We start from the raw sequence: 24342 nt of genomic DNA on the forward strand, positions 1-24342 counted from the left end.
TCTCCAGCAGGACACCTTGACCCTTCATTTCTTTGAGCCCCACCACTGCTACCTTAGTCCAGGCCACCTTTGCTGTTCACCCAGCACATCAGTGACCTCCTAATAGCTCTCCCGTCTCCAGCCTCACCTCTCAAATCCATCTTACCAGAGCCACTAGAGGAAGTTTTCTGAAATGCAAATCCCGTCGGGCCATTCTGCTGCTGAAGCCCTCCTGGGACTTCCTGTTCTTTCCAGTGACTGCCCATACACAGTCTTCACATAAGTGGTGCCCTCCTCCTCCTTTTCCTCATTACCCAGTTTGCTCCTGCTACCCCGTGGGTCTCACTTTGGCAGCTCTTCCTTTGGGCAGTGAGTCCCCTATTTACGCAAAACCATAGCCCATGTCATACCCAAGCCTGCTGCTTCAATCTTTACCTTGAGAGGTCAGGAAGATGTTCAACACGCTCACCCACACCTGCCTGTGCCCAGAGAAGGCATGACTGAATGAGGGGCCGGGTGACCTCAAAGCACCCTGCCTTCACCAGGCCCCCAGTTTGCAGCCCTCACAAACCCCAGTGGTGGCTATTGATGGCTGGTCACTGTGACCACCTGTGGGCAGACTTGTGAACACAGCTTCCAGAGCCCACCATTCTCCCACCACCAAGTGTTCAGAAGTGTGCTTGTACTGCCCCCTGCCCCAGAGCCAGGAAGCAAGGATCTGAATTACCCTGGAGTTGCTCTGCCTTAGGGCCCCTGCCACGTCAGGCCTAGTCCTGCCAGCCCCATCCCCTCCTACCTGGCCTCCAGTGAGTAAGCCTCAGCCCTGCCCACTCCACTGGGACAAGGGGTCCAAGATCCCAGCGTGCTTGCATGTGGAATGGCTGTGACTTGGCAATCCTGGCCCTTCAAGGGGCCTTCATTAGAAATCACTGCCAGGACAGGCTTCACTTGGAGACAGGCCTTGAATACGGCACACCATGGTCAGGCAGCTCCTGGGCTCCTCGGGCAGTTCCCTGAGGCCTCCATTTCTTGGAACCTGTGTCCCAGGTTGCAGCTCGCAAAGCCCCTTTTAGAGGGACCAGGCTCACCCGGGTAATCTAGATTGTACCCAGAATGTCTTCTGCTTGGTTGTCCCACGGGCACTCATTCTTCTCACTCTCTGACCACCTCCTGCCATTTGATAAAGGCCCTCAGCACCTCCTGCCCTGTCTGGCTCCAAGGCTTGGCTCCCTTCTTACCAGTGTCTGCCCCGCCTTCCCCCACAACCTTCATCACAGCCACAGCTGGGTGTCAGTTTTCTGACCTGCCTCTGCTTACAGCTTTTCAGCCTCCAGTCTGGGGTGTGGGGACATTGAGGCACTGAGTAGGGGTCTGGCCTCGCCTTACCCCCTCCAGACTCAAAAGTTAGTGTGGTCCACAAATGTCCCTAGTTTTCCTCTATTTACCCGTTATATTGTCTCACCCAAAGATACAGGTGAACCAACACTATTGCCTTTCCATATGCATCCTAACCCTGTATGATGATTTGCTCTGGCTCATGACAAATGCCAGGGCCTCAGTCTGGCTCTTCCGGGCGGGGGTGGGGTGGGTGCGGGAGGGTGATACTTTTAGCCATGTGGCTTCTCCAGAAGTGGTGGACATACTGGGGGTGCACACAGGCCTCCTTCCAGCAGAAAGACAATGGCCGCTTAGCAGAGACTGGCCCTGGCATCTATGAGCGGAGCAAGAGGCCCTGCTCCCAGACCAGCAGGACTGGGAATGGCTACCCCCCAGCTTGCCCAGTGAGAGAGGGGCTGGGATTTGCCTTCCATTTCCTGAAAGCAGATGAACAGAAACCTTCATACCTGTTGCTCTGGAAATTTTCAAAGCCAAATATGTCCAGGAGGCCAATGGCCCTTCGCACATGCTTGGGGTCCTGGGAGGGCGGAGTAAAGATGGCAGCATTGATCTTCTTGACCACCCACAGGAACAGGTGCCCATAGATGCCCTGCGAGACAGGGGGTAGAGCCATGTGGGCTTTGAGGCCCAGGAACAGGAGGGCGGCCCAGGTCTTCAAGCCCACCTGAAAGGCTGCATGCAGACCCATACCCTCAGGGCCGACTGAGGGATATTATCCCTGCTTTAAAGACAAGAACCCGAGGGCCCAGGAGCTAAGAAGGCTGCAGTACACAGGGTGGTGAAGGGCAGAGTTGGGACTTTCCCAGGCATCTCTGTCTCCACAGCCAGTGTTCATTCCGTGCTCCACCAGTGGGGATAGGGGTCCCCTGCCATGTTCAGTAGATGGACACGTAGGCCCGTGGGGAGTGGAGAAGGGTCGAAGGACACTACCTTGACAAAGGCATCCCTCCGATCTGCGGCCTGGGTGATGTTCAGGGGCCTAATGACAAACTCTCCACGGATGATGATGGAATGCTTGGTCAGGCAGTCCTGGAGTGCCTGGTGCTGCACCTGGGGACACAGGCAGCAGGCAGGTACCACACCTGGCAGGGCCAGGGCTCTCACCTACTTCTGTCCTGTCTTGTTCCCTCTCTGGACCCAATACCCAAGACCGTGAGGCAGGGATTGTGCCTGTGGCCAGGCCCAGGATTCAGATGGGCTCAGCATCAGAGTCCTGGTAGGAGCTGGGCCCAGAGACTGGCAGAGATGCATGATCTGTGTGGGGGCCCTGAGCATGCTGGGCTGGTCTCCTGGGGCCAGGATAGAGGCCAATACCACCAGACTGGTCTGGGGAAATGTGTCCTTGGGAGAGCTGGCTCTGAGGAGGGAGCCCTGGCCGTGGAGGGGCAGGGAGGGTTCTGGGTATGCCCCAGCAGGAGCCACTCCCCCAACAGCCTACAGAGGCAAGGGGAGTCTGGATGAGCCAGCCCTTTCTCACCACTCAGGAAGACCAAGCCAGCCAAATCCAAGGCTTCTAGGAACCCTTGAACCAAATGAAGAAAGTTAACAGCCAAACGTGCTTACTGTGACTGCTTTTTGTTGTTGTTGTTCTCATATTAATTTCTCACCAGAACCTCCACATGTAGCGTGACGTAAGGACACTACAATGTCCCTCCCAATACCTGCCACACTTCCTACTCTTCCCGGGCCCCTCTGGCCTCTATCATAACACGGAGGCAGCAGCACTGGCCACAGGCTCATCGGTATACCCCACTCTCCCAGAGGAGCACAGCCAGGGGAGAAGCCCTGGGTTGGGGACACAGGACAGGGACACCTTGATGGGAGGTGCAGGGTCCAGAGCACGGGGCCTTGGGTTAGGTGCCAGGGTGCGGAAGCCTTAGGGGCTGGCTGAATGGAGAGTCAGAAGGCAGAGTGTAGGGGAGAAGCAGAGTGACATATGACAGGGAGGGACAGTTGGCCCACACTGCGCCCTCCTTCACCCCATCCCAGGCACCTGCAGTGTGCAGACGGTGAGGGCGGAGCTCATAACACGGGAGAAGGGAGTAAGGCAGAAGTCGGGGCTCGAAAAGAAACGGGAGGGTCTGCTGGTCCCGGCCCCTAGGGCCCTCACAGAGACAGGAGCTGGCAGACACAACAGCCTCAGCTACCTCCAGCAGCTTCATCACGATGGGAAGGGTGGATGGCTCCATCACGTCTGAGGAGTCCAGGTTTTCAAAGACTGCGGCTGCAGAGAGAAACAGTAACCCTGAGTGCCGAAGCCACCTGCAGTGATGGGACACGGGCCCATCGTGACCCAGATCCACAGCACTGGACACAAATGTCCCTAGGTGTGAGTCATTGCCTGTCCCAGTCTCCTCCCTTTTACGGAGCAAATACCCCTGGTGGCTGTCAATCATTAGTCCCATCACTATGAATTAATGCCACAGACCACTTCCCTTTCTGCTGGACAAGATCAGGGCCCAGGTCAAGGGGAAGCATGAAGAAACAGGAGCTTGTTTTGGAGGGAAGGAATCTGAACCGGGATTCCTGTCAGACATCGATGCTGGGGGTGGAATGGGGATATATCAGGGGAGAAGATGAGTCATTGGCCCCTTCAATCCACTCAGTTGTTCATGCAAGAAACCTGGACATTCATTCATCCAAACAAATGAAACAAGCATTAATTGGGCACCCGCTGTAGGCTGGGCCCATCTCCAGGCACTGGGAGTGAAGTGGTGGCTAGAGGCCTCCTTTGATTTCTGCCTCTTCTTCAACCTCCACATGTGATCCATCCTCAGCGCTGTCCATGCTCCCCCTCAGGTCAGCGCCTTTGCCCCATCCCATCACTGACACCACCTTACTTTAGATGCCTTCGTCTCTTACCTGGACTCTTGCAGTAGTTTCCTGCCTAGTCTCTCTATGCCAAGTTTCTCCCCTTTGATCCAACTCCACCTTAGTACAACCAGATTGTATGCAGGTTTTGTTTTTGTCTTCATTTTTTAAAAAACGTTTAAAAATTATGAAATAAAGCATAAATATAGAAAAGTGCATGAAACACAAAGGTATGGTATAATGAATAATGATAAAGTCAGCATCTGTGTGACCACCACTAAAGCAAAATATAGAACCGACTCCAGAAGTCCTTCATGTGCTCTTTCTGGCTGAGACCCCTGTCCCTGTCTCACTAATTTTCTGACTGGAAATGCCATCCCCACTCCCAGGGATAATCCAGATGATCCAGAACATTCCACAAGTGGAGTTATTACCGTAACTGACAGAATGCCAACGTCATCCAACTGTTCATCATCAGAGTAAATGTTTATGATTTGTGTCTTTTTTATAATTGTATGTATATATGTATTAAAACATATCTGTAAGTTTATATGAAATGTTTCCAACCCCCAAAGACAAATAAAGACAAGATTTATAAAAATACTACTAATAAAAGGCAATAATAATGAAAACTAAAAGAAATGAGATATTGGACTTACATCAGAACAGATTTATGACAAAGTCGTTCGAATAGAACCCGGCTGTAAGTCGGGAGCTACCTGTATTTAATTTTTACAAGGTCCTGTTGATCTACTTTGTCTTTCAAGCTTTTGTTATTATATCAAATAATCCATCCTTAAAAGCTGGGCCCGACAGCCAATATACTTTCTTCTAAGAATTTTATGGTTTTAGTTTTCACATTTGGGTTCTTAATCTATTTTGAACTGGCTTTTGCATGTGGAAATCCAATTTTCCCAGTACTATTTAGTGAAGAGACCCTTCCCCATTGAATGGTCTTAGCATCCTTGTCAAAAATCGGTTGACCATGTGGGTTTATTTCTGGGTTCTCAATTCTATTCCACTGGTCTGCGTGTATATTATTATACCAGTACCAGGCTGTTTTGATTATTGTAGCTATATAGTACGTTTTGAAATCAGGAAGAGTGAATCTTTCTACTTTGTTCTCTTTCTTCAGAATTGCTTTAGCTATTCAGGGCCTCTTACCATTCTGTGTAAAGTTGAGGATTGATTTTTTCCATTTCCGTAAAGAAGGCTGTTGTAGTTTTCATCAGGATTGTGTTGAATCTATAGATTTCCTTGGGTAATACTGACATATTAACAATATTAAGTCTTCCAGTATATGAACACAGGACGTCTTTCCATTTATTTAGGTTTTCTTTGATCTCTTTTAGCAGTGTTTTATAACATTGGTTGTGTAAGTCTCTCACATTCATGGTTAAATTTATTCCTATGTATTTTATACACTTAGGAAAAAAATAGATGCTGTTGGAAATGGAATTATTTTCTTAATTTCCTTTTCAGATTTCTCACTGCTGGTGTACAGAAACTCAACTGATTTTTTTTTTCTTCCTATGGAACTCACATGACCTTGCCTTGTACAAGTTGCGCTGGCTTCCCCAGTATTGTGTACTGTCTTACCCTTTACCAACGTTACCACTTATCTATCGTTTCTTTAGTGTTTTTTTGTCCCCACCCTCCCCCTCCCTTGTAACCAACAAAGATGGTTTCTTTTGTGCATAAACTTTTTCATGAGTTTTTATAGTGGTGATCACATACAAGATTTGTCCTTTTGTAATTGACTTATTTCACTCAGCATAATGCCCTCCAGATTCATCCACGTTGTGAAATGTTTGCAGAATCATCGTTGTTCTTTGTCGTTGCATAGTACTTCATGGTGTGTACATACCATAGTTTGTTTATCCATCCATCTGTTGATGGGCAGCTGGGTTGTTTCCATCTTTTTGCTATTGTGGACAATGCTGCAGTCAACATGGGTGTGCATACGTCTATTCATGTGACGACTCTTACTTCTCTAGTATATATTCCTAGGAGTGGGATTGCTGGATCATATGGTATTTCTTCTATTTCTAGCCGTTTGAGGCAGTGCCATGTCATTTTCCAAAATGGTTGTACCATTTTGCATTCCCACCAGCAGCTTGCATAAGAGTTCCAATCTCCCCGCAGTCTCTCCAACATTTGTTATTTCCTGTTTTTTTTTTTTAATTTATGCCAGTAATGCAGGGTAAGATGGTATCTCATTGTGGTTTTGATTTGCATTTCTCTAATGGCTAGTAATCTCGAGCACTGTCTTATGTGTCTGTTACCTGCTTGAATGTCTTCTTAGGAGAAGTGTCTGTTCATTTCCTTTGCCTATTTTGTAATTGGATTGCCTTTTTGTTGTAGAGGTGTTGAATTTTCCTGTAGATTTTAAAGATTAGACCTTTGTCAGATTTGTCATAGCCAAATTTTTTTTCCCAGTCTGTAGGTTGTCTTTTTATTCTTTTGGTGAAGTTTTTTGATGAGCATGGGTGTTTAATTTTTAGAAGATCCCAGTTACCTAGTTTATCTTCTGGAGTTTGTGAGTTGTTAGTTATGGTCTGTATCCTGCTTATGCCACGTATTAGGGCCTCTAGCATTGACTCTATATTTTTTCTTCTATGATCTTTATAGTTTTTGGTTTTATATGTAGGTCTTTGATCCATTTTGAATGAGCTTTTCTGTATGGTCTGAGGAATGGGTCCTCTTTCATTTTTTTGCAAATGGACATTCAGTTTTGCCAGCATCATTTGTTAGGAAGGCTGGCTTTTCCCCATTTGATGGACTTTGGGGCCTTATCAAAGATCAGGTAACTGTAGGTGGATGGACTCATAGGTGGGTTCTCAGTTCTGTTCCATTGGTCAATGTATCTGTCATTGTACCAGTACCAGGTTGTTCTGACTACCATAGCTGTATAATAGGTTGTGAGGTCAGGCAGTGCGAATCCTCCTTCTTTATTTTTCTTCTTCACCAGTGCTTTACTTATCTAGGGCCTCTTTCCCTCCCATATAAAGTTAACAATTAGTTCTTCCATTCTCTTTAAAGAAAGTTATTGGTATTTGGATTGGGAGTGCATTGTATTCGTAAATTGTTTTTGGTAGAACTGTCATTTTCACAATGTTGTGTCTACCTATCCATGAGCATGGTATGTTTTTCAATTTATGTAGATCTCTTTTGGTTTCTTGCAATAGTGTTCTGTAGTTTCCTTTGTATAGGTCTTTTACATCCCTGGTTAGATTTATTCCTAAGTATTTTATTTTTTCAGGGGCTATAATGTTATGGCTTTCCTGATTTCCTTTTTGTCATTCTTTTTATTGGTGTATAGGAATCCAACAGATTTTTGTATGTTTATCTTGTATTCTGCTACTCTGCTGAATCTTTCTATTAGTTCCAGTAGTTATCTCACAGAGCTCTTTGGGTTTTCTATGTATGGTATCATATTATCTGCAAATAGGGGCAGTTTTATTTCTTCCTTACCAGTTTGGATGTCCTTTATTTCTTTTTTCTTGCCTTGTTGCTCTAGCTAGGACTTCCAGCACAATGATAAATAGGAGTCGTGATAAAGGGCATCCTTGTCTTGTTCCTCTTCTCAAGGGGAATGTTTTCAGTCTCTCTTTATTAAGAATGATGTTGGCTGTTGGCTTTGTATAGATGCTCTTTATTATGTTGAGGAATTTCCCTTCTATACCTATTTTATTGAGAGTTTTTAGCAGGAATGGGTGTTGGACTTTGTTGAATGCCTTCTCTGTGCCAATTGAGATGATCATGTGACTCTTATTTTATTTATGTGGTGGATTACGTTGATTGATTTTCTAATGTTAAACCCTCCTTGCATCTAATGTTAAACCATCATACCTGGTATGAATCCCACTTGGTCATGGTGTATATATATATTTTTAATATATGATGCTGAATTCTATTGACTAGAATTTTGTTGATAATTTTTGCTTCTATGTTCATGAGAGATATTGGTGTGTAATTTTCTTTTTGTGTGTGTCTCTGCCTGGTTTGGGTATCAGGATTATGCTGGCTTCATAGAATGAATTCAGAAGTATCCCTTTCTTTTCTATGTTCTGAAATAGTTTGAGAAGTACTGGTGTAAGCTCTTCTCCGGATGTTTGGTAGAATTCATCAGGGAAGCCATCTAGGCCAGGACTTTTTTTGCTGGAAGTTTTTATTATTTTCCCTTTTCAACCTCTTCTCTTGTTATGGTCTGTTCAGATTTTCAGCATCAATTTTTGTTAGTTTGAGTAGGTAGTGTGTTTCTAGAAATTTGTCCATTTCCTCTAGACTTTCAAATTTGTTGGAGTATACCGTTTTATAGTGCTCTGTTATGATCCTTCTTATTGAAACCCAACTGATTTTTGTGTGTTGACCTTGTATCCTGCAACTCTGCTAAATTCCTCTGTTAGCTTTAGAAGCTTTCTTGTGGATTCTTTGGGATTTTCATATAGAAAAGGATCATGTCATTTGCGAATAGAGATTGTTTTACCTCTTCCTTTCCAATGTGGATACTTTTTGTTTCTTTTTCTTGCATTATTGCTCTGTCTAAGACTTCCAATACAATATTGAATAGGTGTGGTGAGAGTGAGCATTCTTGTCTTGTTCCTGATTCCAAGGGAGAAAGCTCTCGATCTTTCTCCATTGAGTATAATGTTGGCTGTTGTTTGGAATGGATTTTCTTATATGGTGTGAGACAGTTGTCCAAGTTTATTGAAAAGTCTATCCTTTCCCACTGTTCTGTGAATTGGTGTTTTTCATTAGCTGTAGAACCAGCCATTATTTCTTCAAATTATTGCCTATACCTTTCTCCTTTCCTTTAGGACTCCAACGGAATGTATGCTGTATCTTCTGGGTCTCCCACCCTCTCCTTTATACTTTCCTTTTTTTTTTTTTTTGTTTCTCATGCTGTATTCACATAGTTTCTTCTAACTTTCCTTCAGCTCACACATTCTCTCTTCAAATGTATAAAATCATCTGTTAAACCCATCCATTGTGTTCTTAATTTGTTTATTTTATTTTAGAATTTCTATGTGGTTTCTTTCTAAACCTGTAATGTCACTTTTTTATAGCTTTCAGTTTCCTGCCTACATTTTCAAGCTTGGATTTATTTTGAACATAGCAAGCATAGATTTTTTTATAGCCTGTGTCCAGTAATTACAATATCTAAAATCTTTATGAATCTATTTCTACTGTCTATTATTTCTGCTGATTCTTGCTCACAGTGTTTTGTTTCCTTTTTCCTATTTACTTTTGGCTGCATGCTGGATATTGCACTTCAAAAAATATTGGAAGGAATAATTTGTAATCTAGGTTGATGGTATTTTCTTCCAGAGAAGATTGCCTGTAACTTCTGTTAGATGCTTGGGGGTACTAACAGGTCTCAAACCAAAAACCAAACCTGTTGCCATTGAGTCGATTCTGACTCATAGCGACCCTATAGGACAGGGTAGAACTGCCCCATACGGTTTCCAAGGAGCGCCTGGTATATTCGAACTGCCGAGCTTTTGGTTAGCAGCCGTAGCTCTTAACCACTATGCTACCAGGGTCAGGACACCTTAATTCCTAGACCATCCTGATGGTACAAACTGGTTTACAAGTTCATGCATGAGTTTGTTTACTCTAGTTCACTCTTACCTGAGTGAGTAGCCCTTTGAAGTCTCAGCTTAAAGAGTGGTGGTGAGTGGGTAAGGGGGTGACTGATCATGGTCTCTACCTTTGGGAGGCTCTAAGCTTTGACATTCCCCCCTAATCCCATGATACCTCCAAAATCATAACTAAATTTTACCAATATATTTTTCTAGATGAGGAAATGACCTCAGGGAAGAGTGGCTTTGCATGCTGAGCTTATATATCTAGATTCTTGTCTTTAAATTTTGGCCAGGTAATTTCAAACTATCATATTAGCCTTTTTATGTATTTAAGATTTTCTAATACTTTGTTTAGAGGAGGGCTGGCCTGAATTATCTGGTCTGCTATTTCCACAAGTGCAAGTCTGAGAGTGATCTTATCAAGAGGTTGACTGTGCCATGTCTTGCTTGACCCTTCACTGGCCCTGCACTATGCAAGGGGCTCCCAAACTTGAGTTTCATGAGCCAGTAATATGTCAAAAGAAATTCTGGGGATCAATGTAAGGTTATCAACTTTTTATTTTGTCAAGAAATATCATTAAAAAAAATCCCTACCATTAATTATCATTAAATAAGTTAATCTAATAAATTATTAAATAAAGTTAATAAAATAAATACCTTTCTAATACTAAATATGGAAAGGTCATTTTTCAAAAACTTGAATCAGTTAAGCTTTATGAAAAATCCATGTCATTGCCCTGATTTTTCCCAAATCTTTGTGATCCAATGAAAATTTTTCTTGCCCATAGTGGTCCATGATCTGCTATTTGGAAATTATTGGTCCTCGGGTCAGATTCCTTGGCATGGAATACGAGACCTTCCAGATTTGCCCCTGTCTACTTCTCAAGCCTCATTGTTTGACAGTCCCCCTGACATACTCCAGCCATATGAAACCTATGGGATTTCCCTAACTGCTGTCCCTTTTTGCCTCTGGGGTTATGTACATGCAGTTCCCTGCTCTTGGAGAATGCTGCCCTTTCCCAGACCCCCCAAACCCTTTCACCTGCTATCTTCTACTTATCTTAGTTCTCATGTCATCGATACACTCCCAAATCCAGGTGGACCCCCCTGCCAGTCTTCTACCTGTTCACTGTACTCAGCTCTCTTTATATAGCCACCTTTTTACTTATATCTCCTCCTATAGACTCTGAGCCTCACTCATCTCTAAATTCCTGGCACCAAGCACAGGGCTCGGCATGTGGTAGGAGGTCAATGAATCTTTGCTAAGAGAGCATCAGGTTAAAGCAGAGGTCTGAAATGACCTCAGGGATTATGAATATGTGATACAGGAGTGGTCCTCCTCCCTCTGCACCCACTCAGACATACCTAATTTTTTCCTCTGAGTCGGGTTTGTCTCAGAATCAGCTTCATCTTTCATGCAGCCACATCAATGTATCTGACATCCCTTAACCAAGTACGGATTCTACAGAAACATCAGACCTCACCATTCCCATGGCCTGGTGCTCCCTGCCAACCCACCTGCGAGCACTTCTCATCCTTCTTTTATGGTTTTCACCATGCCTATATTGCTGTGGGAGCACCCTACCTCCTTCCCCTCCCGAGTCTCCCCTTCCTGCAGTACTCCCCTCCCTCTAGGTGTAGGCAGATGACAGAGATGGAGAGGTACAGGCAAAGCCAAACCTACCGAAAGGCCCTGCACCTGGGCACTCAGGCTGGGGACTAAAACCAGCTGCCATCAAGTCAATTCCTGCGCATGGCAAGCCCATGTGCGTCAGAGCAGAACCGTGCTCCACAGGCGTTTCAGTGGCTGCTTTTTTGGAAGCAGATCACCAGGTCTTTCTTCTGAGGCTCCTCTGGGTAGACTCAAACCTCCAACCTTTGAGTTAGCAGCTGAGTGCATTAACTGCACCAGCCAGGGTCTCCTTAGGCTGGGGCACAAGCTCTAAAGCATTGGTTCTTTCTCTTCCTGGTAAGACCTTGGTAGGCCCCACCCTCTCCCCCGGGCCTCAGACTCCTCATCTGTACAAGGGCAGATTGGATTACACAACCTGTGTGGGCGATTCCAGTGTGAACCCCCAGAGACTTCCTTTTCCTCCTGCCCCGGGCCCCCGCTTTCCCTCCCCAGGGGTTCGGTCTGGGTGGAAGCAGCATTACCCATAAACTCCACATTCCCCAGATGGAGAATGGCTGCCAGCAGCTTGCTGATGTCCCAGTTCTCAGAGTCGGAGAACATGAGGATCTTCATGGCTGAGCGGATGTGGGCGTAGTCCTTGGCATCATCGAGACCCTCACATGAGCTGGAGTTCCCCTGCAGGATGGGGCACAGTAGCTTACTAGGGGGCCTCCACACGGCCTTATTGAGCTGATGCCAATGTCCTTCCCAAGGCCAGCAACTGCTTTCACTTAACTGTCTCATCTTAGTTCTAGTGCCAAGAGCTAAGAGGGTGCCACCGCAGACATTCCCACCCACACGCCCCTCTTCCATCCAGGGTCAGTGAGACAGAGCTGCCTCAGGGACTCAGCCAAAGACCCCGATAAGTTACCCTTCATAGACTCTGCGTGACTCTGAGGGGGCCACGTCGAAGCTCAAGCTTAGAAAATCTATAAAAGTACTTCTAGAGGTGGGGTCATGAAGCCTCAGACCAGCCTCCTGGGCTCTGCCACCAGTGCTGTAACCCTGGTAATGGCATAAACTTGGTCAAGACATTTTGCTTTTCTGAGCTGCAGTTTCTCCATATAAAAACCAGAAAGCAGCATTGCTGCCATGCACAGAGGCTATGAGGATTAGAGACAGCCTCGGTAAAGAGCCCCGAGCGTGGCACAAAGCAGGTACATATACTCACTCCTGATTTATTCAAGTCACAGACATCTGGTCAGACCCACCACAGGAGGGGTCCAGCCCACCCAGAAGTGGGGATGGCCTCCTGGAGGGGGGAACTGACGTGGGGGACAAGGCAGTCTGGCTGAGGCCAGTGTGAGCAAGGCCACCGAGGAGGCCCCGAAGAGGAAGTGCCTGGGCTGACAGGGGCAGGCTGTAAGGAGGCTCTGGTCAGAGTTGGGGCAGGAGGGCTTGGCAGGTTAGATCATGGGGGGGCCTGGAAACCATGCCAAGGAGCTTGGACTTGTACCCTCCAAGAAATGGGGGTCACTGAAGAATTTTAACCAGAGACATAACAAATCAGATTGGCATTTCAGGAAGATGACTTTGGCTGCAGAGTGGAAGATAGATTAGAGGGTTGGAGAACTACTGCAATGGTCCAGGCAAGACATGATGAGGGCCTTTGAGGCAGTGAACACAGAGGCCAGGGACTGTATAGGAGAGATACTTCAGAGGCAACTCATCCATTCACTGGTCAACAAGCCTGAACGGGGTAGTTATTTGTGTTGCATTGGCCTAGGCAATGGGGAGCAGTCAGGAACAAGAGCAATGCCCCTGCTTTCAGGGGCACCTGCAGTGACGGGAGATCGGATGTGAAATGGAGGAGAGGTGAGAGGTGCAGATGGCTCCCCGATGACCCACTGGGGTGACACAGAGTCTTTGGCCTGGGAGGACCAAGAGAAGATTAGATTTGTAGAGAAGGACAGTAGGTTCAGTTTAGGGCATGGAGGTAAAATTTGGTTGCAGGAAATGAGGAGCACACTGCTGAGTATAAATTTCTGTAAGTTGATACCAAAGACAGAGGGGCAGAGGGGGACCTTAGGGGCCTGGCCAGAGTTTGGGTTCTTCTGCAGCAGTAAGCCCAGGGTTTGAACAGACACAGCCTTTCTCCCTAAGCCGGGCCCACTTTCACCATTGTCCACTGAGAGGACAGGAGGGAGGGAAGCAGGCAGGGCAGGCCTCACCATGGTCAGGTAGTGGTACTCAGAGGGCATCCCCAGGCACAGCAGCCTCTTCTCCTCAGCACTCATCCCCATGAGCATGCAGTAGAAGATGTGGTAGTTTCGCTCATCCGGGGCCTGGTGGGAGGCATTCCAGACAGATGGGCATAAGCAATTCCCCAAGGCCGTGGAGCTTGGCACTGTCTCCCAGACCCCTGGCCTCAGGACAAGGTCTCCCCAGTTGTGCCTGTCTCTGGCATTGACCCACGGAGGGCCTGGCTGGTCTCCTCATCCTGGGCTTCAAAGGCTGATTCTTCCTGACAGCTCAGAGCCAAAGGCCACCTTCCCCTTCGCCCTCATCCCATCCCAAGTGGTCACTTGTGTTTCATCTGCTCCTCACAGCCTGGATGGCCCTGCACCCAGGTCACCCATGAGTGAGTGATGGTGGGATTCATACAAGGTTCTCTGATTCAGAATCCCATGCTCTTCACAGTTGGTCATGGAGCTTTCCTATTTTCTTTAGTAGCCCCCATAGAGTTACCTAGGTTGCCTACATTTTTTAACACACCACTTATCATTCATTCCCATCGCAAAAATTCAAACATTCCTAAAGTATGTAGTATTAAAAGGCGATGGTTTCTCTTCACCCTGCCTTTCCCTTCCTCAAATTCCTGTCCTTCCCTTCCCTGGAACCACTTTCCAGACACTTTAATGCATTTACTTAAAATGTATCTATAAACGGTTTTCTCCTTTTTTGTGTAAAAGGAATCATCCTGAACATATAGTCCTACAGCTTCCTTTTTTTCCATCTACATACATGTCTTGGCGATCTTCCTACATCAGCACACACCTCCTCATTCATTTTAACTTTGCCCAGCATTCCATAGTATGCTGTTGTTGCTGTTAGCTGCCATTGAGTCGGCCCCTGACACATGGTGACCCCATGCACACGGGGTCAGATTGTTGTGAGCCATGGGGCTTTTACTAGCTGATTTTTGGAAGTAGATCACCAGGCCTTTCTTCCTAGTCTGTCTTAGTCTGGAAGTTCCACTGCAGTCTGTTCAGCTTCATAGCAACACACAAATCTTCACTGACAGGTGGGTGGTGCCTGCACATGAGACGCATTGGCTGGGAATCGAACTCAGGTCTCTCACATGGAAGGCGAGAATTCTACCACCACTCTGAACACAAATGTCCCCCATATTCCATAGTATAGAAGTGCCACCATTTTTTAGCCTCTCACTTATCATGGACAAGGCTTGTTTCCAACCTGTTTATAAATTTCCTGTACACTTGGGTGGTGTAAGTGGTTCGCAATCACTGCTGACCTAAAGGTTGGTGGTTCAAGCCCACCAAGCAGCACTGTAGAAGGAAGGCCTGGTGATCTGCTTCCATAAAGATCACAGTCAAGAAAATCCTATTGAACTCAGTTCTGCTCTAACACATGCGGTCACCATGAGTCACATTTGACTCAATGGCAGTGGATTTGGGTTTTTTTCCTTTGAGTAACCAGTCCTCTGAATTCACCAACTACCATGTGAAGAAGTGCAAGCTTCTGGAAAGGGCAGACTTCAGAGTCAGAGAGACTCCACCACTTACTATCTCTGTGACCCTGAACAAGCTACTTAATATATCTGGACACAGTTTCTTCATCTATAAAATGAGGGGTAATAATATTTACTTCTCAAATGAGATAATACAGAGAAAATGCCTGGCACCAGGTAGAGGCCGGCAAACGTGAGCTTGCTTCTCCAGGTTCCCATAGTGCCTAGGTGTCTGTCCATCCTCATACATAGCCCCAACCCCTCTGTTGGTGGCTTTTTCCCATTCTGGACCTTCCCGTGTGGTGTGTGCGTACATGGGTGTATGTACATGTGTGTTAGAGGTTATGCTACCATACAAGAGCACCTGTGTTCACCTTGATGTTGTGGGTGCCACACCTTGGGATCCCTGACATTTGGGACCTACATGATTTGGGGGGCCAGTGCAAAATGAAAATGCATGTCCCTTTTTCAAAATTATTAAGAATTTCAAGACTGCAACAGAAGAGCATTAAACCAAGTCAGTGCAGGGCCCTCTGTGACAGCACAGGTTGCACACCCATGAAGCTGGCCCCACTCCCCTGCACCTTATTCCTGGCCGCATGGTTGTCTGGATATTGTTACTCAGTTCCCATTCCACTGAATGACTAAATGGGATTTATACCAGGAACGCAAGGTTGATTTGACATCCAAAAATCAATTAATGTAATAGATCATATTAATAGAATAAAAGTTCTCCCTGCCATGGCCCAAACACACCCCAGGACATACCCCTCCCTCAGCTGGAGACTGGCCCAGCCTTAGATGCAACTTTAGTAGAGGTGAGAAATAGGAGGCATCAAAGAATAAACAAACAAGAAATTATATGAATAAAAACTTCAAAATGGAAGTTTTCCTGGAATACTGAGGAAAGATTATCATTGTCCAATTCTGGGGGTCATTGGCCCGTAACGGAGCCCTGGTGGCGCAGTGGTGAAAAGCTCAGCTGCTAACCAAAAGGTCAGCAGTTTGAATCCACCACCTGCTCCTTGGAAACCCTATGGGGCAGTTCTATGCTGTCCTATAGGTTCGCTATGAATTGGAATCAACTCAATGGAAACGGGTTTTGTTTTGGTTTGGTTGGCTCACATCAGGGTAATGCTGGATTTCTGTGGGAGCATGCTGAGGCCTGTGGGAGTTTGGTGAGGCCCCTAGGGAGAAGATATGGAAGCAGAGGGGGATAGTAGGTGCCCTCCAATCCTCCCACGATTGTGCTTCCCATTCAGCGCTTCCCTGGACAGTGTAGCTTCAGAGCGGGAGCAGTGGTCTGGCCCCAGGTGGAGCCCCTTCCCACAGGCGGGGACCTCACCTGCCGGCAGACCCGAGACTTCTCCAGGAGAAATTGCTCAATCCGAGCACCCTCGATCACCCCACTGTGGTTGAAGTAGATATCGATGTACTTCCCAAAGCGACTCGAGTTGTCATTGTGGACTGTCTTGGCATTTCCAAAGGCTGATGGGGGTGGGTGGTGCCCATGATGAACAGGAAGGAGAAAATTACTTTTGGTGGGGTCATCTGGAAAGACTTCTCAAAGGAGGTGGCAGCTGAGCTCAGAATTTAAGGACAGGTAGGGTTTAAGCAGACAACTGTGGCAGCTAAGGGCGTGTTATGAGGCAGGCAAAGTGTAGGTAAATGATTGGAGGCCAGGAAGTGTGGGATATGCTTGCAGATGTAGAAATATAGCTGAAGCATAGGATACAGGAGGAAAGCAGCAGGAGATAGAAATAATTAGGCCATAGGCTAGGCCATTTTTTAATTTGAAAGAATAGAAGTAAAACAAAATATGTTCTCTGACCACAATTGAATAAAATTAAAAATCAATAAGAGAAAAAAAATCGGGAAACTCACAAATACATAGAAATTAAACAACATACTCCTAGGTAACCTTCTTTGAGACAAAGAAGAAATCAAAAGGAAAATCAGAAACTGTTTTGAGATGAATGAAAATGAAGGCACAACATACCAAAACTTTATGGGATTTAGCTAAAGCAGTTTTAGTGCTTAGAGGGAAATTTTATAGCTATAAATACCTATATTGGGAAAAAAGAAAGATCTAAAATCACACCGTATCTTTACCCAAATAACATGCATCTTCCACGTTTGTTTGCCAGCTGCACCCTTCCCCCCCACCCCGGGTACCTTTGTAAGTGCACTATGCTAATTGTTTTACAGCAATCTGTAAAAAAAAAATTGGCATAGCAGCACCTACAAAAATACCCTGTAGGGGGAAGGGCACATCTGGCAAACAAACATAGAAGGTACGCATTATTTGTGTAAAAAATACGGTAACCTAACTTTCAGCCTTAAGAAACTGGAAAAATAACAGCACTCTAAACTTAAAGCAAGGAAAAGGACATAGAAAAGATCAGAGCAGAAATTAGTAAAATTAGAGCACCCAGCCACCCCTCCTCTTTGGGGCCCTGGGGAGTCCCGAGGAATTGCTGAAGGTCTCTGTTCTACTCTATGTCACACCTCATCTGCCGTCTCCATGGGCACCTACTGCAGGGAAGGTCCCAGCGTGGCACTTGGGAGGGTGCCCCTACCTTCCAGGATGGGGTTGGCCTCCAGGACCTGCTGCTCAATCCAGGAATGCTGGCCGCTGACAGTGGCCAGGAACTGCAGGATGAGCTTGGTGGTCTCCGTCTTCCCAGCCCCAGACTCACCGCTGCAAGATGGACATGAGTCAACAGAAAGATTTTCTCCAGCACCACTCAGCACCCCGCAAACACAGCACAGGACCACTATGGCCAGTCTGAGCCGGGAAGCCCTCTCCCTGTGTGGAAATCTACTGCATGTTCCCTGCAGGTCCCTGGGGGTTCCCACGGTCTACTCAGTTCATTATTGGTGTGCCGCCTTTTCTGCGTGCCAGGCTGCAGCTCCTTGAAGGCACAGCTGGGTCATGTCACGGCTGCCAGCAGAGGACCAACACAGTGCTCAGTAAGTACAGACTGAATAGACAGGGCCACACAACAACTGTGACTGTCTCCACAAGCAGCTGTATCCACGCAGGCCTAGGGAAGCTGCGACAGTCCCTTTAGGAACCAGTTTGGCACAGGTGTGACACCTTAAGAATTATTCCTGCCTTTTAGCCTAAGAAATCATCCCGAAGTCAGGAAAAGCTCTCTTACAAAGCTTTCTGTTCCTTAAAGCATTATTTATCATTATAACTACGGAAAGCTGCAGGTAACATCAGTGGGGGAAATAAATTATAGTACGTGTGACAGAGAAAATTTTGTGTCAGAGAACTTCACATGGCCATTAAAGCCAAGTGTACACAGAGACTAGTTACTGTGAAGTGAAAAAGTTGGTAGAATTCAGTATCATTTCAACCAAGTGGGGGAGGGGGGTGAGGTAGAGGAGCCTTTTCTTAGAAAAATATCCAGCAATTTCTTTCTGAAAACCTCTAAAGTGTTCGTAATAAATATGTATTAATTCCATAACGGTGAGACATGAAAGCTAGTTGTTTTTTAATGACTTAGGAAGTCTAAATTAAAAAATATGCTGTGTCTGGCACACAGCATGCCCTTAGGTTGACAGTTATTAATGTGACTATTGTCGTTAAGGCTTAAAACATGAGTTTTTCATAGATTCTTTCTTATTATGGAAAATTTCAATCGTTACAGTGTAGGCCCAGAAACGTGGCCTACAGACCAGCAGCACCGCCTGGTTAGAAAGGTGTGTCAGACCCCACCCAGGTCTGCTGCCTCAGAATCTGCACTTTGGCAAGGTCCCAGGTGATTCCTGTACACTTCAACATCTACGTCAGGAATGCCCACGTGCCAGTTGCCCAGTTTCACTCCTGGCCAGGTTAGGAAGCAGACAGAGGCAGTACCTCACGGCAGCCTGTAGGGAGAGTCAGGACCTAGAGCCACGTTGCCCCTTCCTCACCTGAGGCCTGCCCCAGGACTTCTGGGGGCTGAGACCTCACCTGTTTGACCCTTGCATCCCCAAGTGCCTATCCTGGGCCCCATTTCTAAAGGTGCTCCCTCACCCCACCACCCTGCATCCTTCCTTCCTTGTCTCAGGGAATGCTTACTGAAGACATGAGAGGCCCAGGACCTGGTGGTCCAGTAAAACACCAGGTACGGAAAGAAGGAACCCTAGGTAGTGGGGATTTCTTAGGGGGAAGGGCAGCAGGACCCAGAGCCAAGTCCAGGCAGGCGTGTGTGCCTCTCCCCAGGTTGTCTGCGTTGAATAAAACCAGATGCTGTCTGGTCAGCTCCAAGTCAGGATGACCCTGTGTGTGACAGAATAGAACTGTGCTCCGTGGGGTTTTCAGTGGCTGAATTTTCAGAAGCAAATCTCCAGGACTTTCTTCTGACATGCTTCTGGGTGAATTCGAACCTCCAAACTTTTAGTTAGCAGCTGAGTGCATTAACCGCACCACCTAGGGGCTCTGAGCCCTAAATCACACCAGCATTGCAGGCGTGCTGGTAGTGAGAGGCTTAGGGAAAGGGGGTGTCTTGTGAGCGTTTAGGAGATGCCTGGAGGCGGTGTCTGCACACATCTGGCCCACCCCCCCACCCCTCACCACCTGATAATGCAGCATTGGTCCCTCTTGTTCCTCTTCATGTTGAAGTAGCAGCTGTTGGCGATGGCGAAGACGTGGGGCGGCAGCTCACCCACATGGTGTCTGTAATACAGCTGTACCTGCTCCAGGGTGTAGAGCGGCAGTGCCTGGAAGGGGTTTACAGCCACCAGGATGGAGCCCGTGTACGTCTGCAGAGGAAGCAGGTGTCAGTGCCCTGCCCTGGGCATGCCTTCGGACAACATCCTTTAGCCACTAGGGCCACGGACTGATGGGGAGGTGAGGTCTGATTCTGGGTAGGGCACCACTTCTGTGTACGCTGGGACCTTGGGCAAGTCACTCAGCTGCTCAGACTCTTCCTCAGAAGGCTGGGGTGTCTCCTGGAAGGGGAGCGCCCAGCAGGCACATTACAGGAGGGCTGACTGAGACCACCCAATCAAAAGTTTAACACCGTGCCTAGAATTTAGATAACCAAAATGATCAGTCCTGGCTGCTGCCTGCTTGGCTCCATGAAGGCTAGTTATTGGTGGTTGCACTTGCTGGAACAAGCCGTTCTTGGGGCCTGGAGCCATCTTAGCCTGCTGCTTTGGAGCTCCCTTGGGCCCAGCTGCCCTTCCAGGGGTGGGGCAGGGACAGCCACCTCAGAAAGTCATGTGATTACCCATGTTTTGGTTTTTTCATTTTAAGAATGGAGAGGACAATCCCTCTGGTTTCAAAAGGACCAGATGAAAGAATGCATCGCATGTACTCTGCAGAGTATAAGGTACAATCCATTCATCAGTCTCAGGAGCTCTGGCCCACATTCAGCCAGAACAGACTCGCCGTTCTGGGCCCCTGCGGGCTGTCCCTTTCTCCCCAGCCACCCTCTCCTCTGTCGGGGTTGGGGGGGCAACTCACTCCCCGAATCTCTGAGCAGCCCAGGAGAGCCAGGCAGAGCCCAAGGAGCCCTAGGGATTTGCTAGTCTACCTCTCCTTCTACACAAGGCCCACAGCACACACTTGGCGCTTTGCTGCAAAGCTGCCTGAGCCACAGTCTGGGGACTACTGGCGCTGTGCTGCTCCCGCTGCCTGAGCACACTGGGGCCCGCTGGGGTCAGCTGTGAGACATCACTGCTTCTGGGGAAACCCGCATTGAAGCAGGGCTGAGAACCTCAGGCTGGGGAGGCCGCCCATCCACTGCTGGGCTTTGGGAGAAAGACCCCAGTGTCCCCACATGCCCTCCTCATCCCTGGGTGACCCTGGGTGATCATGCTGGCTGTAAGGCTCTGATCCTCACAGGACTCATTTCACAGGAGGGCAGGGGTCTCCTATCTGGTGACCCTGTCTTTGCAACATGCCTAGGAAGGGGGCAGGTGGAAGGCTGTGCCCACCCCACTGACCTCTGGGGTCTGCTCAGACCTTCCCACTCAGTGGAAGGGAAGGGGCCACCACTGAGCACCTGCTGCATGCAGGCACTGTGCTGTCCCCTGCACAGCAGCTTCCTCTGTCTTCCAAGGAAGGCAGCATCACCCCTGCTCTACTTGGCTGGGGCAGAGATGGAGACAGAGTCAGAGAGCAGGGCTGAACCAAGCTCCAAGCCCTGCTGCAGTACACTCTTCTCTAGCCAGGATGTCACATGTGTGGACCCAGTGCCCTTCAGGTCCCATGGGGGGTCCCATGGACGTGGGGAGGTGGAGGGCAGAAGTTGAGCCTCTGGTGGCTGCTTCCCTGGTGGTGGCCGGAGGCCTGGTGCCTCCAGCGGTAGCAGGGAGGAGTATGAAGCAGCACTCTGGACTCACATAGATCTTGTTCTGCTGGTAGCGGATGAGTAGGTTGTGCACCATGCCCGCCTCGTTCAGGTCCCCCAGGCGGATCATGTCGTCCACACCTTGGACAGAGTTGGGGTGCATGAGGCTGAGACTGCCGAGGTCCTTTGCACAGATCCAGTGTTCCTGGAACAAAGGGTGCCAGAGCACAGACTCAGAAGGGTGGCCTCCTCTGGGCCAAACTGCCACACCCTCTTATCTAAGTTCTCAATAGCAAGAGGACCCTCGGGGTCACAGGTCAGTTGGGGCCGGTGACCAGCCTCTGACCAGTCAGTCTGTAGTTAAAGTCGAGGGAAATCTGTGGCTGGATCAGGCCAGTCTGTGGCTGGGGTCAGTGTGTGTCTAGGACCAGGGGCCAGTGGGCGGCTGGGGTTTGGGGTGAACGAACTTCAGGCCAAGGTCAGAGGACCTTATGACTTAGATTAGGTCATGATGGGATCAGAGGCTGGTTTGAAGCTGGAGCCTCACAGGCTGTCAGAACCAGAGCATGCAAGTAAAAGACATTGTAAGACTGGACAGCATCACACAGGGATAGTATTATTAATTTTTCAAACATATTTTTCCATACATGCACAGGCCATAGTCCAGAATCTTCTCTTTGGAGATCAAGTGTCCATGTGCCCCACTCTGCAGTACCCAGCTTGGTAAAGGGACTGCTGAGGAGGAGTCAAGCCACCAGTCAGGGCTGACTGCAAGACCCCCCCACCCTGCATGCCTGTCCTCACCTCCCTGCCTTCTCCACCGCACCTGCTGGCCCTGACCGAATCTCAGGTACAAGAGCATTCAAGGATGAGCCAGATGCCTGGCACCTCTCCCAGCCCCCCAGGTTCCCAACTCTCACCTGTGCGGCTTTGCTTGGCAGGAGAAGGCTCAGGTCCCTTCCTCTGCTCACTCCGGGCAGCCCCTCCCCTCCTGCCTTTTTAGTCCTCCAGCTCCGCCCTCTTTACTTTACAAACCAGCCTCTGCCGTCACTTTTCTCTACCATGGCCCCTTTTCTGCTTCTGTTCTCCGTGTCCCCTCATTTCCATGACTGCCAACTTGCCCCGTGCCTCTTCATGTAGAAACAAGTCACCGGGCAGACACAAAGCGTTCACCATGGCAGGAATCCCCTGGGGTGGGTCTGTCCTGCTGCAAGGGTCCCCATAACGTTTTGGAACCCCTGGCATTCGGAGCAGTGTAGGAAAGGGGGCATGGCGTTGGGTGGAGGGGGGTAGGCGGGGGACTGAGAAGGCAGAGCCTTGTGGGAGAGCCCAGTGTCACTGACCTTCCCCTCATCATCCTCCACCAAGACTTTGCCTGGCTCTGTTTTTTTGATGATGCCCCCGATGGCCACCGTGGTCTTGTTGGCAGATGGAGGGTCCAGCCACACATGGTCCCCCTGGAGAACAGAGAGAAGAGAGTGGTCCGATGCCTGGTCCAGCTTTCCCTTCCTGCCCCAAACTTCCCTCCTCCTGGGGGCTCCCCCCCATCCCCAACTGAGAGCTCCCAGGGTGGCTGGTGCTCAGTCTAAGCTCTCCCAATCCTGGTGCTCCGTGAGCATGAGTCACCCCCACTGCTCCCCAGGCAGGTAGCAGATGCCACCCTGTACAGTTCTGTCTTCATGTCTTTACCTCATCTCAGGGACTAAGCTGACCCAGGGGCTCTGCCTTACACCTCCTAGGACTTCCTATAGCATCGCTCACAAAGAAAAACCTCGGCTCGTGTTTGTTAAGGCACAATGGAGAGGACTAGAGAGCAGAGTGCTTCTCAGGTTTAATGTGTACGTGAATCACCTGGGGACCTTGTTAAAAAGCAGGGTCTGCAATTCCACTCCTAGGTATGTACCCCCAAAATTGGAAACAAGAGTTCAAATAAAAAATTGTATATGACTGTTCAAAGCAGCACTATTCACCACAGCCAAAATGTGGAAACAGCACACATGACCATCAAAGGATAAATGGGTGAACAAAATGTGACATATCCACACAATTATTCAGCCATAAAGAGAAATGAAATGCTGATACATGCTGCAACCTGGAGGAACCTTGAAGACGTTATGCTAAGTGAAAGAAGCCAGTCATAGAAGAGCACATGTCTTGTGATTCCATTCCCATGAAATGTCCAGAGTAGGCCAATCCATGGACATGGAGAGCAGACTGGTGGTTGCCAGGGGCTTGGGAGAGGGGGAAATGGGGGGTGACTGATTCCAGCTCATGCAGGCCCCCGTGTTACAGAGTGGAACTTCCCCAGAGGGTTTTCTTGGCTGTCATCTTAATGGAAAAAGATCACCAGGCCTTTCTTCCACAGCACCACTGGCAGGGTTCAAACTGCCAACATTCAGGCTGGTAGTCAAGCACGAACCATCTGCACCACCATAATTGCTGCTTCACAGATGAGGGGTTTCCTTTTGGGGTGACAAAAATGCATTACCACTACATAGTCATAGCAGCACAACTTTATGGAAGTGCTAAACGTTGTTGAATTGTACACTTCAAAATGGTGGATTTTATGTTACGTGTATTTTACCATGATTTTAAAAAATGCAGTTCTTATTCAGCAGGTCTGGGGTGGGGCCTGAGATGCCGCATTTCCAACAAGCTCCCAGGCGATGCTGTTGTCGCTGGTTTGAGAATTACACTGTGATTTGGGAGGTTCAGAACACAAATGATACAGGGTGCCCGTAAAGCCTGGAACACAGATGGTATTATTTTATGTGTCACAGACTGAAGTTGACTTTGACGATGTGATGTGAATTCACCTATGTTCCAAACTTTATAGACACTTAGACAGCCTGGGCTCAAATCCTACCTTTTTCCCTTATTGCTCCGAGACCCTGGCAGGCTGCTTAACCTCTC

The 24342-nt window shown here is 48.0% G+C and overlaps 1 protein-coding gene across 1 annotated transcript in view; it reads right to left on the reverse strand.

Annotated features, from left to right (window-relative positions):
- The window catches only part of MYO7B (myosin VIIB), a 105867-nt gene extending 83278 nt beyond the window's left edge, over positions 1-22589 (reverse strand). The window contains exons 1-9 of the mRNA XM_064287456.1: positions 21482-22589; positions 19710-19894; positions 17719-17840; positions 16485-16627; positions 13620-13733; positions 11931-12084; positions 3525-3601; positions 2308-2427; positions 1824-1966 (exon numbers count right to left, since the gene is read on the reverse strand). Coding sequence (XP_064143526.1) covers positions 1824-1966; positions 2308-2427; positions 3525-3601; positions 11931-12084; positions 13620-13733; positions 16485-16627; positions 17719-17840; positions 19710-19894; positions 21482-21592 — 1169 coding nt within the window. The 5' untranslated portion in view covers positions 21593-22589. The remainder of the gene's footprint in view (positions 1-1823; positions 1967-2307; positions 2428-3524; positions 3602-11930; positions 12085-13619; positions 13734-16484; positions 16628-17718; positions 17841-19709; positions 19895-21481) is intronic.
- Positions 22590-24342: the final 1753 nt, after the last annotated feature.

The sequence above is a fragment of the Loxodonta africana genome, chromosome 6 (assembly GCF_030014295.1).
Source record: "Loxodonta africana isolate mLoxAfr1 chromosome 6, mLoxAfr1.hap2, whole genome shotgun sequence".
NCBI classification, from domain to species: domain Eukaryota; kingdom Metazoa; phylum Chordata; class Mammalia; order Proboscidea; family Elephantidae; genus Loxodonta; species Loxodonta africana.